This window comes from Ceratotherium simum, unplaced genomic scaffold (assembly GCF_057802395.1).
Source record: "Ceratotherium simum simum isolate JZ-2026a unplaced genomic scaffold, ASM5780239v1 HiC_scaffold_44, whole genome shotgun sequence".
NCBI classification, from domain to species: Eukaryota; Metazoa; Chordata; class Mammalia; order Perissodactyla; family Rhinocerotidae; genus Ceratotherium; species Ceratotherium simum.
Window position 1 is genome coordinate 1,860,974 of NW_028261260.1, and position 12,740 is coordinate 1,873,713.

At 53.0% G+C, this 12,740-nt stretch overlaps 1 protein-coding gene across 24 annotated transcripts in view; it reads left to right on the forward strand.

Annotated features, from left to right (window-relative positions):
* LOC147911290 (uncharacterized) overlaps positions 1-12,740 on the forward strand; it is a 68,815-nt gene that overhangs the window by 45,445 nt on the left and 10,630 nt on the right. For 5 of the 24 annotated variants that reach the window (XM_087428260.1, XM_087428261.1, XM_087428257.1 and 2 more), the window contains 10 exons: positions 5-126; positions 2,727-3,039; positions 3,211-3,281; positions 3,804-3,983; positions 4,391-4,493; positions 4,992-5,084; positions 5,188-5,224; positions 6,177-6,229; positions 6,585-6,655; positions 8,458-8,548. In XM_087428260.1, the coding sequence (XP_087284386.1) occupies positions 5,053-5,084; positions 5,188-5,224; positions 6,177-6,229; positions 6,585-6,655; positions 8,458-8,548 (284 nt within the window). In that variant the 5' untranslated portion in view covers positions 5-126; positions 2,727-3,039; positions 3,211-3,281; ... (1 more) ...; positions 4,391-4,493; positions 4,992-5,052. The other 19 variants (XR_015551312.1, XR_015551308.1, XM_087428270.1 and 16 more) reach the window with 14 other exon arrangements.

Sequence of the window (12,740 nt, forward strand, 5' to 3'; positions counted from 1 at the left end):
CCAGTTTGGTGGCAGCAGTGGGATCCAAAGGAGACATCTGATGGCTTAGGGGATGAGAAACACAGGCATTGGTACCCGAAAAACCTTTGAGTTCTCCATCTTTGTCACTGATTCTGAGAGCCGTGGGTAAGTTCCTCTCAGCAAGTGCTGCAGAGAAACACAGCAGGGGGCTGTGAGGGAGGGTTGGGCGTCACTTGGTAGGAGGGTCTGAAAGGCCTCAATAGGGTGACATTTGCTGGGACCAGAATGACAAGAGGGAGCCAGCCCTTCAGGGGTCTGGGAGCAGTGTGTCAGGGAGATGGCACCACCGGTCCTGAGTCTCACAGGCAGAAGTGAGTTTGGCCAGAGGAGGTCAGAAATATGGCCAGTGCAGCTGGAGGGAGGCTGGGAGGAGAGAACAGGAGCTGGGGTGAAAGGTAGGGCCAGGGCCTGGTAGGCTGTGTCAGTTACCTTTCCCTCTCTGACTTCATTGCCCCTAACCTTGCATTTCAAAACTACAAATGTTGACTATCTCACAATTTGTGTGGATCAGCAATCAGGCACGTTTTAGCTGGGTGCCTCTGCCTCACTGAGTTGAACAGGTTGGGGCTGTGGACTCAACTGAGGCTCAACTGGGGGAGGACTAGCCCCCAAGGTCACTCTCAGCCTTCAGGGTTCAGTTTGGACTGAGAGACTGAGTTCCTTTCTGTCTGTTGGCCTGGGCACTCCCGTGCTTCTCTCCTCTATAGGCCTCCACATTGGGCAGTCCCAAAACACTGGTATTTGATTCCTCAGTTACAGGGATTCGACAGAGTGAGAAAGAGAGATGGAACATGAGAGAGGGAGTAAGAGGAAGTGAGAGACTTGTGTAGTTAAAATTTAGACAAGACATCCCATCACATTGGCTCTTATTATGTTCATAAGCCAGTTACTAACCACTTAGTGGTTCCATGGGGATGGCTATGCCATGGGTGGGGTTTACTGGGTACCATTGTGGAGGCTTCCCACCTCATAGACCAAGATGAGGCACTTGGGTCTCATTCTCCATAAAACAGGAAACAGTTGAATGGTTTTATGCCACAGAAGGCAGTATCTAAATTTCCATTAGTTTCAACCCCCTCATGATGCTGACCTGAAAATGAGGCCAAGTTGGAAGTGACTGTTCCAATATCACATTGCTAGAACCCAGGCCTGTTTTGAGTGGTGTTCTGTGCTACATGTCACCCCTTCTTGTTATTCTTCCATCTGTAAGTTTGTGCCTTAGGTACATGTGACACCAGCCCACAGGGGTAATAGATATTATCTCATATACACCGGGTGAGGTCCCCAGGAAGTAGATTCTAGCCTGATCCCCATGGTGCAGGTTTGGAGACTAGGGAGGACCTGAGAGGCACAGGGACTTTCCCAGGATGAAAAACTGGTAAGAAAGAGGAGGTCTGCATTCATCTCTGTCTCCTCAAAGCTAGGACCTGAGTTAGGTTTCCAGGGAACTGTGGCTAGGGCTGTGTAGGCTCCTTGTGCACAGTTCAGGAAGTGACATGAGAGAGGAGGGTGAGCAGCCCAGGCTCAGGGGGCAGCTCTGGAGAAATCTGATTGAGGTAAGGGTCCCAGGTAAAGGAATCTTGAAAAATGACCCCATCTCCTTGGTCCTAGTCCTCAACAGATCTTAGAACTCTGGTAACCAGGCACCCACAGCCCCCCATCCAGCTCACTTGAATGGAGACAGCCAAGAAGCAAAATTGTTTTGCTGTTGTATCCCAACTTTTAGAGGATCTGGCCTCAAAAAAACCCAGAAAGAGAATCTTTTTGATTGTTGCCAATGTTGGCTCAGCCCTCATCCCTGACGCCTCTGGGTGTCTGACAGGAGGCAGTGAAGGGTAACATGGGGGAGCCCAGGAAAGGCTAGTGCAGGCCAGGACACAACGGTGATCCCACCTGATCAACCCCACACTCCAGGCCCCTCATAGTGTGTGTGTGTGTGTTTGTGTGTCTGTGTGGAGTGGAGAAGGCAGGGTATGTTGGACAGGCCATTCCTGGGCAGGAGCTGGTTGTTAGGTGTCGGAAACCTGGTGAGTCTGTCACATTCATACCCCAGATCATGGCTGACAGCATGAGAAGGTGAGCTCCTCTACTCGTATATTATTGAGCCCTAGAGGTTTCATTTCCTTCCCTCCCTGACCAAAGTTCTTTGCCAGGATGCCCTCTGTGCCTGAACTGAGGAGCAGACTTTCTCTTGGGGGTTGGCCTCAGTGGCAGTGTGCAGGCAGCACCTGATTCCCTCTGGCCCAGCTCCCAGGCAGTCTTTGCAGAACTCCACTCAGGAGGTCGTCGAGTAGCTGCCCAATGGTTTCAATTCCACGAACTCACTAGACAAGGAGCAGGTACATGAGGCCACCCACACCATCCAGTGCTGCTCTGAGATGAGAGCAGGAGCAGAGGGCCTCCACGCTCAGGACCTTGAGATGATGGGGTTGGACCAGAACTAGGGTGGGACCAGTCAGGGGCTGTCTCTTTTTCAAGCTAAAGGGGACGTACATGCAGGTAACCTTGTCTGATTCAGAGCTGAGCTCTCATGACCCTCTTTCCCTTGTCTGTTGTGAGTTTAGGAGGCCACTGAGGCAGAGCCAGAGGCTAAGGGGGACTGCAGGCTGGCTATTCCTGGAAGAGAAGTGGGATCTTTCCTGTATTTAGAAGGACACATGGAAAGTCAGCTATGTGAGTGAACCTTTCTCTTTATCCCGCTCCAGCGTCAGCTCCAGAGCTCCAGCCAGCAGCAGAAGCAGAGCTGTGGGCAGTGGTGGAGGTAGAGCTGGCTCCAGCTCCGTTGACACCACACTCTCTAGCACTGGAGCCAGTGTCCCCTCCACCAGCAGTGTTGGAGGTGGAGCAAGGGCCAACATGGGCTCCAGCAGGAGTGGGAGCTGCTGAGCTGGAGTCACCTGGACCATCATTTCTAGTGGGAAGTCCATCTGCACCTGTGGCTAAGAAGCGTGAGAAGAAGCCCAACCTACGGCCTTCCCTCCTGAGCTGGTGGTGGAGCAGTTGATCGTGATGGATGCGGTGAGCAGCTGGGCTCTCAGGGCGGGGTGGGGTAGGCTTTCCCTCTGCCATCGTTGCCCCAGACCTCATCCAGTCCCCTATGATCTGGGCCCGAATCCTGGCTCCACCCCTTACCAACCATACGACCTGGGCAACTTTCTGAACCCCTAAGCCTTTGCTTTCCACCTGCAGAGCGTAGAGGTGGACACTAACAGGACCTGCTGCACAGAGTGGCTGTGCCGACTCCATGAAGAGACGGAAGGGTGAGCAGGGCCTGGCACATCAGTAGTGGAGGGGACCTCACTGTGTGCAGCCAGGTCCCTGGTGGCCCAACCGTCTGCTCAGGAAGCTCAACAGCCTCAGGACTTATTAGACACCTGATGTGTACTCCACTACAAGGGAGACAGACAAGGCCCGTGGTTGCAGCTGCCAGAGGAGAATGTGCATCAGAATGGGGAGTGGGACCAGAGGGGGGATCAGGGTGTTGGAAGATGCCCCCTTGGGATGAGCCGAGTTGAGCCACCATCTGGAGCTTGGAGTTAGCCAGGATGGGCTGGATGCAAATGTCCCTCTCCCTTCCCTGCCAGTATTGGGTCCTGGGTCATCCTCTGCTGGGTACTCTCAGTGGACAGAGAAGAAAAGCCAGAGACTCTCACAAGGCTCAGGCCACATCCTGAGCTTCCTGAGCTCCAGCTCTAAACTGTGACCCCTGTGTGGGACTTTTGGGGATGAGGACACAGAGCTGGGGTGTGGCAATGTTGGGTGACACTCCCCCTGTTCCCCAGGAGCTCTTCCGGAAGATGGTGCCCTCTCAGTGCCTGGGCTCCACCTGGTGCAAGAGGAACAAGCCCAGCAATGAGCACCTGGCACACACCATCCGGGCCACCATCGACCACTTCAGAAGGGTGGCCAGCCTCGTCGTCACCACCTGCCTCGGGGACCCGAGCGTGATGGCCCAGGACAGGGTGAGGGTGGTGGAGCGCTGGATGCAGGTGGCCCAGGTGTGCTGTGGGAGGCCCAGTGGAGCCCCTCTCTGGAGCCTTGGGAACTGCCTCCACATTTATCAGCTCCCAGGATTGCAGTGTGTGGTCTAAGCCCCTGCAAGTCCTTAGGCCCTTCTTGCCAGGGGAATGCTGACCTTGACTCCAGGTCCCAGTGCGGGGATGCTCACTTCCTACCTGGCTCCCTCCCTGGGTTGAGCTAAAATCCTCCTCCTTGTGAGTGTTACTCTTTGGGTCCTAAATGTGCCCTTCTGGGGCTCCCTGAGCATCTGTCTCATCCAGGAGAGGAGATTTAAATAGAAGGGGACTGAAGCTAGAGCAAGCAGGGCTCCAGCGCCCCACCTCACAACTCATTCTCTTCCCTTCCCCAGGAGTGCAAGATCCTGAAGAACTTCTCCTCGCCCTGCACTGTCATCTCTGTTCTGCAGAAAATATGCATATGCCACCTGAAGAACACATGAGGGAAGTTTCCTGGTGGGTAGGCCTCTCTCCATAGGAGGACCAGGGTGGATGGGGGATCTCCCGTATGTCTGGCATTGGCCCCTCAGTCAGCTGGGAACTCCTGGGTGGCAGCAAATGCTTGGAACAGGGCCTGGGCCTCGGCGGTGGGTCTCTAAGTCTCCTGGTGTCCTTAGTGCACAAATTCTGCTTCAGGACTCGGTTTCTCTAAATGCCAGGTACTGGGTTGAGCCACATTGGAGATTTTCAAGTGTTTATAGCAACAGAACTCTATGCCCAGTTGAAACTGAAAGTGGTCAAAAGAGAGCTGCTCTGTATAGCGGGGGAATGGAGACCCCAGTGACCAACAGGAGAGCCCCCTCCCAGTCTCACAAGACCTTAGCCCTCAGAGGAGCCCAGTGAGAGCACTCCTCCAGGCAGTTTGAATCTCTCAGGTTGTCAAAGAAAAGGATTTGCACTCAGACCCCTCAGATTATCCCTAAATTTATCCTTCCCTCTTTCCCCTCCCCTCAGGGAGAGCTCTGAGAAACTTAAGGAGCGCTATAGCCAAGACGAGTCCTTGAGCAGATAACTGATGACCAAGGTAGAGTGGAGGCTGGGGGTCTGGTAAGAGAGGAGGGGCCACGGGGGGAGGGGGACTGGGCAAGCTGTGGTTTTGATAGTTTCTCACTTGAACTTTCTCTGAAACGTTCCCATCTATCTTGTCCAGGTTAACAAGCTTAGGGATCTGTTTGGCCCATGGGCAGGTGAGGTGCCGTTTGTGGGCAGGAGGCCCTGGCCATGGGACACAGTGGTGTTGGCTGTGCTGTTCCAGGGCGAGTTGCCGAGCTGGCGCCATCAGTAGATCTCTGGCTTCCATGCACGTCCATTCTGCTGGATGTAGCTTCTTCCAGGCTGTTGGGTGGTTGGGTGGGTTTATCCCTCAGTCTAAACCTGTCCTCAGGAAGCCAGGCCCCTGCTGCTCCTTCTATCTTCACCATGTCTCCAAGGGGAGGGCACACTGCCTACCCCAGGGACGGGCACAGCAGGGAATTCCCCTGGCCCAGGTGGACAAACGAGATGCTCATCCTTGGATCTGAACAGCTGGACCAGAGACAGATGTGTGTGCTTTCTGGGACCCCCCCCGGACGCCTAGAACAGTCACTCGAGTCAACAACAGGAGTCTCACCTGAATGCCTGGTTGGCAATGACATATACCCCAGGTGGCTTATGAGTAGCGTCTAGGCAACTGATAGATTCTTAGTGGATCCTGCTGAAAGGAAGTTAGGAGCTTCATGTAAACGGGAAAGCAAAATTTTCTGTCACCCCTTCCCTGTTGATCAGACGTGGCACCTTGGGGGTCCAGTTTCTGAGTGGATAAAGAAAGAGTTCAGTGCAGGGGAATATCCTGAGTGGTTCCTTGGGGAGGAGAAGGGTCTGGCATTGCCTCTGTCCCAGCCTGGGGGCCAGACACTCCACGAGACTGGGGCAGGCAGGAGCCATTCAACCAGACTCCCAAGACACCATATCCTCTCCACCCACGGCTCGGCCCACGACCAAGCTTCGAGAGCTCAGGGGTCAGGAGTGTTGTCAGTGGTGGGGCTGGGGGTTAGGTGAGGCTGTTGGAACAGGGTCTCTGGCTAGGAGGGCCAAGTGGCCTCTCCTTTGTGGCCCCTGAGCAACTCACTGCCCCTGTTTGGGCCTCTGTCTCCCCATCAGGGAAATGGAAGGATGGTGATCGTGTGGTGCAGGCCTCACATGGGGGTGATGAGGTAAGAGGGAGGAAAGGAATGTGGGAGCTTTCTGCCTGCTCCACCTGGAGGGGTGAGGGCGAGAACAGTGATGACAGTCATGCGACAGTGAGTCCTCAGGAGAACCTGCGAAGTATCTGGAGTTCTCACACTTTCCAGATGAGGAAACAGGCTCAGGGAGTCCAGGACGCAAGCCCAAGCTTACACTCAGAGAGTTGAAACTGGGCTTGTTCTGGAATCACAAGACCTTGGAGGGTGGAGTGGCATTGGTACCAGTTGACTCGAGTCAGATGTCCAGTGTTGGAGGCGAGTGGTGCTGGAGAGAAATGCGGTGAGGGGACTATGGCCTCACTGACACTGTCCTTGACCCTGACAGGAGGGGCCTTCCACGTTTGCCCCCCGGAGAACAACCCCCAGAGAGTGCAGGAGAAGCAGCAGCAGCAGCAGGTGAGTGTGCCTGTGGGGGAGGGGCTCTGCGCTCCCAGCTGGAGACCTCAAATCAAGAGAGGAGGGCCATTTCTCTTGGTGCCACAGTGTCCGAATCCCCCAGTAGAAGTGACCGGGATGGCCTGGAAGAGCTGGTGCAGGATGGGTTTGTTGTGGGGAGGGCCAGGGACCGCATACCCTGTGATTTGCTAGAGGCCTGCCCTGGGAGGTGAGGAGGAGGAGTGTGGTGTTCTTGGGGTGTGAAGGGAGGAGGAATTGAGGGGAGGCTGCTAAGGGTCCTAGGCTGCTCCCCGTGGGAACCCTGGTGTGGGCCAGGAGGCTGTGACTGTGGACTTTTCAGGGGAGGGTCTGCAGGGGGTCGACTTGAGAGCAAGGGCTCATCCCACCCGCACCCCAATGTCAAAGGGTGTCGTCCCCTATCTTGGCACTTTCCTCGGTGACCTGCTTATGCTGCGTCTGGCGATGGGTGATTATCTCGAGGTGGGTGAACCTGAGGACCGGGCAGGAAGGACCACGATCCTGAGCCTTGGGATGCGGGAGCCCCCGAAATGAGCTCCGAGCTCTCAGCACTTGACACATCTCTCCTGCGAGCCTCGCAGTCGCCCCTGGGAGCTGGGGCATCAGGTCCATCTTACGGATGAGTGAACAGAGGCTCAACCTGAGACACCCATTCCAGTTCCCCAGGCTGGGGAAGCTCAGAGCTGCCTGATGGCACAGCCGCGTGAGGTTTTATCTGAGCTGGACTCAGCCTCTAACTCCCATGCTGCCCACGGAGGGATAGAGCAGTCGCTCCCCCCCCCAAGTCAGGCAGCACATAAGTGGCTGAACAGTCCCCTCTGCCTGAGGCCTCAGCCTCCAAATCTGTCATCAGAGAGGGTTGTGCTGCCAGGTCCCTCAGCCTCCCCCCATGTCCTCCTTCTCTGGAGCCCAGAGCCCGGCCTAGGTCCAAGTCCTGTTTTCTCTGCATGCTCTGCCCCCTCTGGGGGCCTGGCAGTAGTGCAACATGAGAAGGGGTGGACATAAGGGGCTAGTCAGGCTATGGCATTCTGTCTGATGGACTCTGGCTCTCCACCTTCCAGGGGAATGAGATCAACCTTAAGAAAGGGACTGAGGTGAGCAGCTGCGGCACTCCCTGCAGGGGAGGTGAAGGAGGTGGAAATTAGAGACCCTCTGGGCAGAACAGTCCCTGGTTCCACCCCCTGTATCTTACATTGAGTGGAAGACTTCGATAACAGAGAAGTGGGAGACCCATCCAATTGGCGGGTTGGTTGAGGGGAGGATGGCATCAAGGAAAACTTCCTGGAGGAGGGGCTGATTATTCCCCTTCTGAGAACAGGTAGAGCCTGGATGGAACTGGTGGGAAGGAGCGTTGCCAAGACTGGTCCCCTGCCCCACTCCTCACCCCCCACAAGGCCCCTGCAGCATCCCCCACCCAGGCCCTGTGTGCATCCTCTCCTTCCCTCTGGTCCCAGGAATACCGAGTCATGAGGGAGATGCTGCTGCTCCCAGTGGTTGCAAAGAATTACAACCAGAGCCGGAGGAGTGATTTGGGGCCTGATTCCAGGACATGGAGCTGCTCAACGAGAATGATAGTTGAGGCTGTGCAGGAGTTGAGTGAGGGCAGGGGTGGACTCTCCATGTTGGCCAGTCCAGAGAGCCTGTCTCCATGGCCCCCTGCTCAGCCCCAGGCCTTATTGCTTGGCAAACTCTGGGACACCCAGACTCCAGCTGCTGGGAAGGCAGTGGGGGGACACCTGAGGTGTGGCTCCTGGTAGGCTCAGAGGTGCCTCTCTGTACTGTAGCTACAGCCTGTCCTGCCTGCTGGATCCCCAGATCTAGTTGGCCAGCAGAATATTCAAGGCCAAGAAGAACCGGCCATCATCAAGTTCAGGGGTGAGTGAGTGTCTGGGCTGGGGTGACTGACTCCTAGGGGTTCAGTAAAGCTTTGAGCTAAGCGTGTCATTGGGGAGTCCGATAGCTGGCACTGGGATCCCAGCTCCACTACTGAGCAGTCCTGTGACTGGGGTGACTCTCTTCAGCTTCCTGAGACTCCGTTTCCTCCTCTGTGAAATAGGTGATAGTAAACGATTGCTCCCGTGACAGGGACAAATGGGATACTGGTGGCTAACAGCACTGAGCACAGGGTCTGCAGCACCCAGTGCAGTGGGGACAGGGTGGGAGGCCATGATTCTGAGGGAGGCCCCCCCAAGATAACCCGACACTTCTACTCAGCCCCCAGGCCCCAATACCGAGCCCCATACCAGTGGCCGATCACAGCCTCATCCTCAGCAGCCGGGACACAGCTGGGAGGCTTGCGATGCACCGGGCCAGCTCCTCCCACTGGACAGGAAGGGGAGCATTGTAAGCTGATTCCTGGGGTCCCCTGAAGCCCAAGAGAGAGGGGACGACCCCATCTCCACTCCCTGACATCCCCCAGCACCTATGAACCCATTGGGGAGGGACAGTAGTTATGTGTTGTAAATAATAAATGCCATGTTTGAATATTATATTAAAGTCCTGTTCCCTTTACAGCCTGGAACTTGTGGTGTGGTTCTGTCACTTTCTGTAGGCATGTGAGGGAGACACAGAATCTCACATTTCTCCTTGAATCAAGAACTCTTCCGGGTCATCAGCTTATTGTATGTGGGAGAAGAGAGAAGGGCCAGCCCCTTCTCTGGCTAGTGGGGACAATTCCAAGTCCCCCTAACACCGAGGACCAGTTCATTTCAGTATCATTCAGCTCCTCCAGGAGCAGACACGGCCCACCACCCCTTCTCCTGAGATTTAAAGGTTGAAGGTACTTTCACAGGCAGAGAAAAAAACCACTGAAATGTAGGTGACTTTAAAACAGCACTACGCAGGACCATGTCGTGCCACAGGCAGGGGCTGCCTTCCTAATTCTGGAGGAAGAGGGAATGTTTTCTGCTTCTCTTGTTGAGGTTTCTTTTGACCAAATTTTAGGAACTTTTAGTTTTCTAGTTCAATCTCTGGGAATATATCAGCTCTAAGTGGAGAAAACAATGGAAAAAGATCAAAACGTGCACGTGGAGAGGACAAGACCCGCGGAAGTTCATTTGCAGATGGACTAAAGGCAGGCAGGACTTTCCCTCCTGAGGCCCCTCTAGGGGCTCCGTGTTCACCCCTGACCTAGATTTGAATCCTGCTGGGATCCTTGTCCAGGACCCTGAATTCCTTTTCCTGCTTGATTTGTATCCAGGAGGAAAGATTTGTGATGCAGCTTTTAAGGCTACTGCTGGGCCTCGTTCCATAAACATGACTGCTCCCTGTGAACTAGGATTCTCAGCACCCCTGCCTTCCTTATGCAATTCCCTTTAGGACAGAATTTCCCTAGAAAGCCCCAAGCCTCCTCCCTGACTTGGCCTGATGGATCCCGAGTGAGCTCTACTTTGCCAGGATAAGGGACCATAATCCTGGCCAGTCAGTGACCCCACATTGTCCCTTGCTGTCCAAGGTGACTTCTGAGCCCGTGTTCTTCTGAGGTCCATGGTCTTGGACAATCCTCCAGTTTGCACACTCAGTGTTGGTGTTCCAAACTCGTCCAAATGGGGCAACTGGGCCCAAGCTCTTAAAGTGTGTCAACCCTGGGTGTCTGTGATTTTTTCCCCAGTCTTGTGCTGTGGTTACATTACAACCAGCTGCTGGGGTGTGAACCTTGTTTGGAGCTTTGAAAGATCAGGTATGAGAGGGGTGTGGGGGGCTCCAGCAGGGAATGCCACGGAACTGATGATCCATGGTTGTGCATGAACACAGCCTTACCAATTAAAATACTGAAATGCTCCCCATCTGGTGGTGAATAGACACTACTCTGAGCTCACACGGAGAACCCACCACATGACTAGAAGCTTTCAAAGGGTTACTAAGTGGCATTTTGAACCTCTTCCCTTGGGAACACCCTGTAAGACGAGGGCCAGATGAATCGCTTGGCACTTGTGAGCTATCCCCTCCTTTCTGATGGCTGCAAGTGTCACCCAGACACACAGGCTGGACTCTGCCAGGGAAGCCTTCTCAGGACAGCCAGAAGCTGAGGATGAATTCTGGTTCCCGGCATCCTAGGCCCTTCCTGACACGGCATAACCACCCAGGAAAGTGGTTTGGTAATGAAAAGACTGGGAAGGCTGTACTTTCCCTCCAAAGAGAAAGAGAAGTGCCAACAGTGAAAGCTTGATCCCTCAAATAGACAATGAAATCCCAACAAGCAGTGGGTTCTTGTCAGATTACTGATGCAGAAAAGGCCTCTTTTGATAATAGCACGATCCCCCAAGTGCCATGTCCATCTTCATGAATCAAATTTCCAACACATATGGATCTAAAAAACTGAGGGAAATCTGGTATTTCCTTAGATGCAACACTGAATTAGCATGCAACAAAGAACATAAAATTGGAGACTTAGAAGTAAATATCTAATTTGAGAACATAGACATCGAAGTGCTTTTGAAATAATATTTTGGAATCTATTGGAATATTACACAAAAAGAATAATCCACTTTAAGTAGGTTTTACTGTGACTGTGGGGAAAAACTGAATCATCCCGTGACGTTGATAACTCGCTGCTGACTTGAAAGTAAAAATAAATAATGTGCATAGTAAAGGAAAATGACAGAACAGCGTGAAAAAGGAAGATCTTTCTCTCCTCACCTGAAACTCAACCTCTCACCTCAGAAAGAAACCGCTGTATATATCTTCTATTTCACGCAGCGGAGTTTAATAAAAGAAATGTATTGGTATGTTTTAAAGTTTCAAGAGCTCAAAGCAAGGAAACATTAGCGACGCTGCCAAGAGACCTCACTGAGGTGCCTGCTCCATTTCATCTGCTGTCAGGACGTCCTTCTTGGCCCCTCACTTTCTCTGCCTCGCTAGCAAGTCTGTCCGCCATCAGTGCTACCACCAGTCTCTCTCCTGTGCTCTTCACTGCCCTTTCCTCCTTCCTGATACCTTCCTCAATCGCCAGAAATTGTTGGCAGTGGAGCTGTGGAATGCCCAGATCAGCTCTTGGAATCATCTCTGCCAAATCTGAAGACCGACAGGAGAGGGCATGGGACCTGGAGTGCAGACCACCTGCGAGCACACCTGGCAGGGATTCACCTGTGTGACTAGGTGCAAGTTTTTGCAACGCTTTGGCAAGATTGAAAGGACTTACCAGTTGTCCTGCACTGTTGCAGGCCTGGAGTCCTTGTGGTCTCTCGGGCCAGAAGACCTGGTGGGGCTGATCCAAAGTGTCCTCCCAGAGACCCGTCACTGCCAGAATGGGATGGGATTCTAGTACCCGGCCTCTTGAATATGTCACTGGACATCCTCAAAGGGTTGAAGATGCTTAAACCAGGCTTTGGTTTGGACTGGTTCTCACAGTTACACTGCTTCCTCTGTGAAGACGTAACTATCATCCTTCTTTTCCTCTTACCTTACAAAAATAAATCATGAAATTGGGTCAAATGACAAAGGAAGCCTGCCTTTTTAGGACAATTATCCTGGCTGTTTTGTACTTCCACCCTCCCTCTATCCTCCGGGGATAGATCTGACTTGTGTCCTGGGATGTCATCAGGCAAATTTGCATCAAGAACAGAAAGCTCAAGGTCAAAACTCAAGGCTGCTCCAGATCATTTCTCCTCCCCCATCCTGTTAACACCCCTCCTTGTTTGAATGTGTTTCTATTATATTCTTGTCCTTGTCACTCTAAACCGCACAAGTCCTGACACTCCCTCTCAGGACAGTCGGTCCCCAAACCTTTACTAAATCCCAAATCCTACCATTTCTGTGTTTTCTGACTACTCATTTTCTTAATCCATTGACCACTTGGTGTTCATAGAAGTTAAATCAATAGTGACATTATCAACCACCCCATGTTAACGACTTACTCCCATATCCCAGATGTTCACATAATCCAAACGGTTATGGTCAAAAGTAAATAATTCAGAAAACATATTCACTCACCACAAATTCCTGATCTCTAATACTTTTATTCAAACACTCATACAGTAGATACCTGTCCCTCAAGATCAGAAATAATGCCAGATCACCGATCCTCACCTTAAGTTCCTCCTACACCTATCAATCCTGGATTCCATGG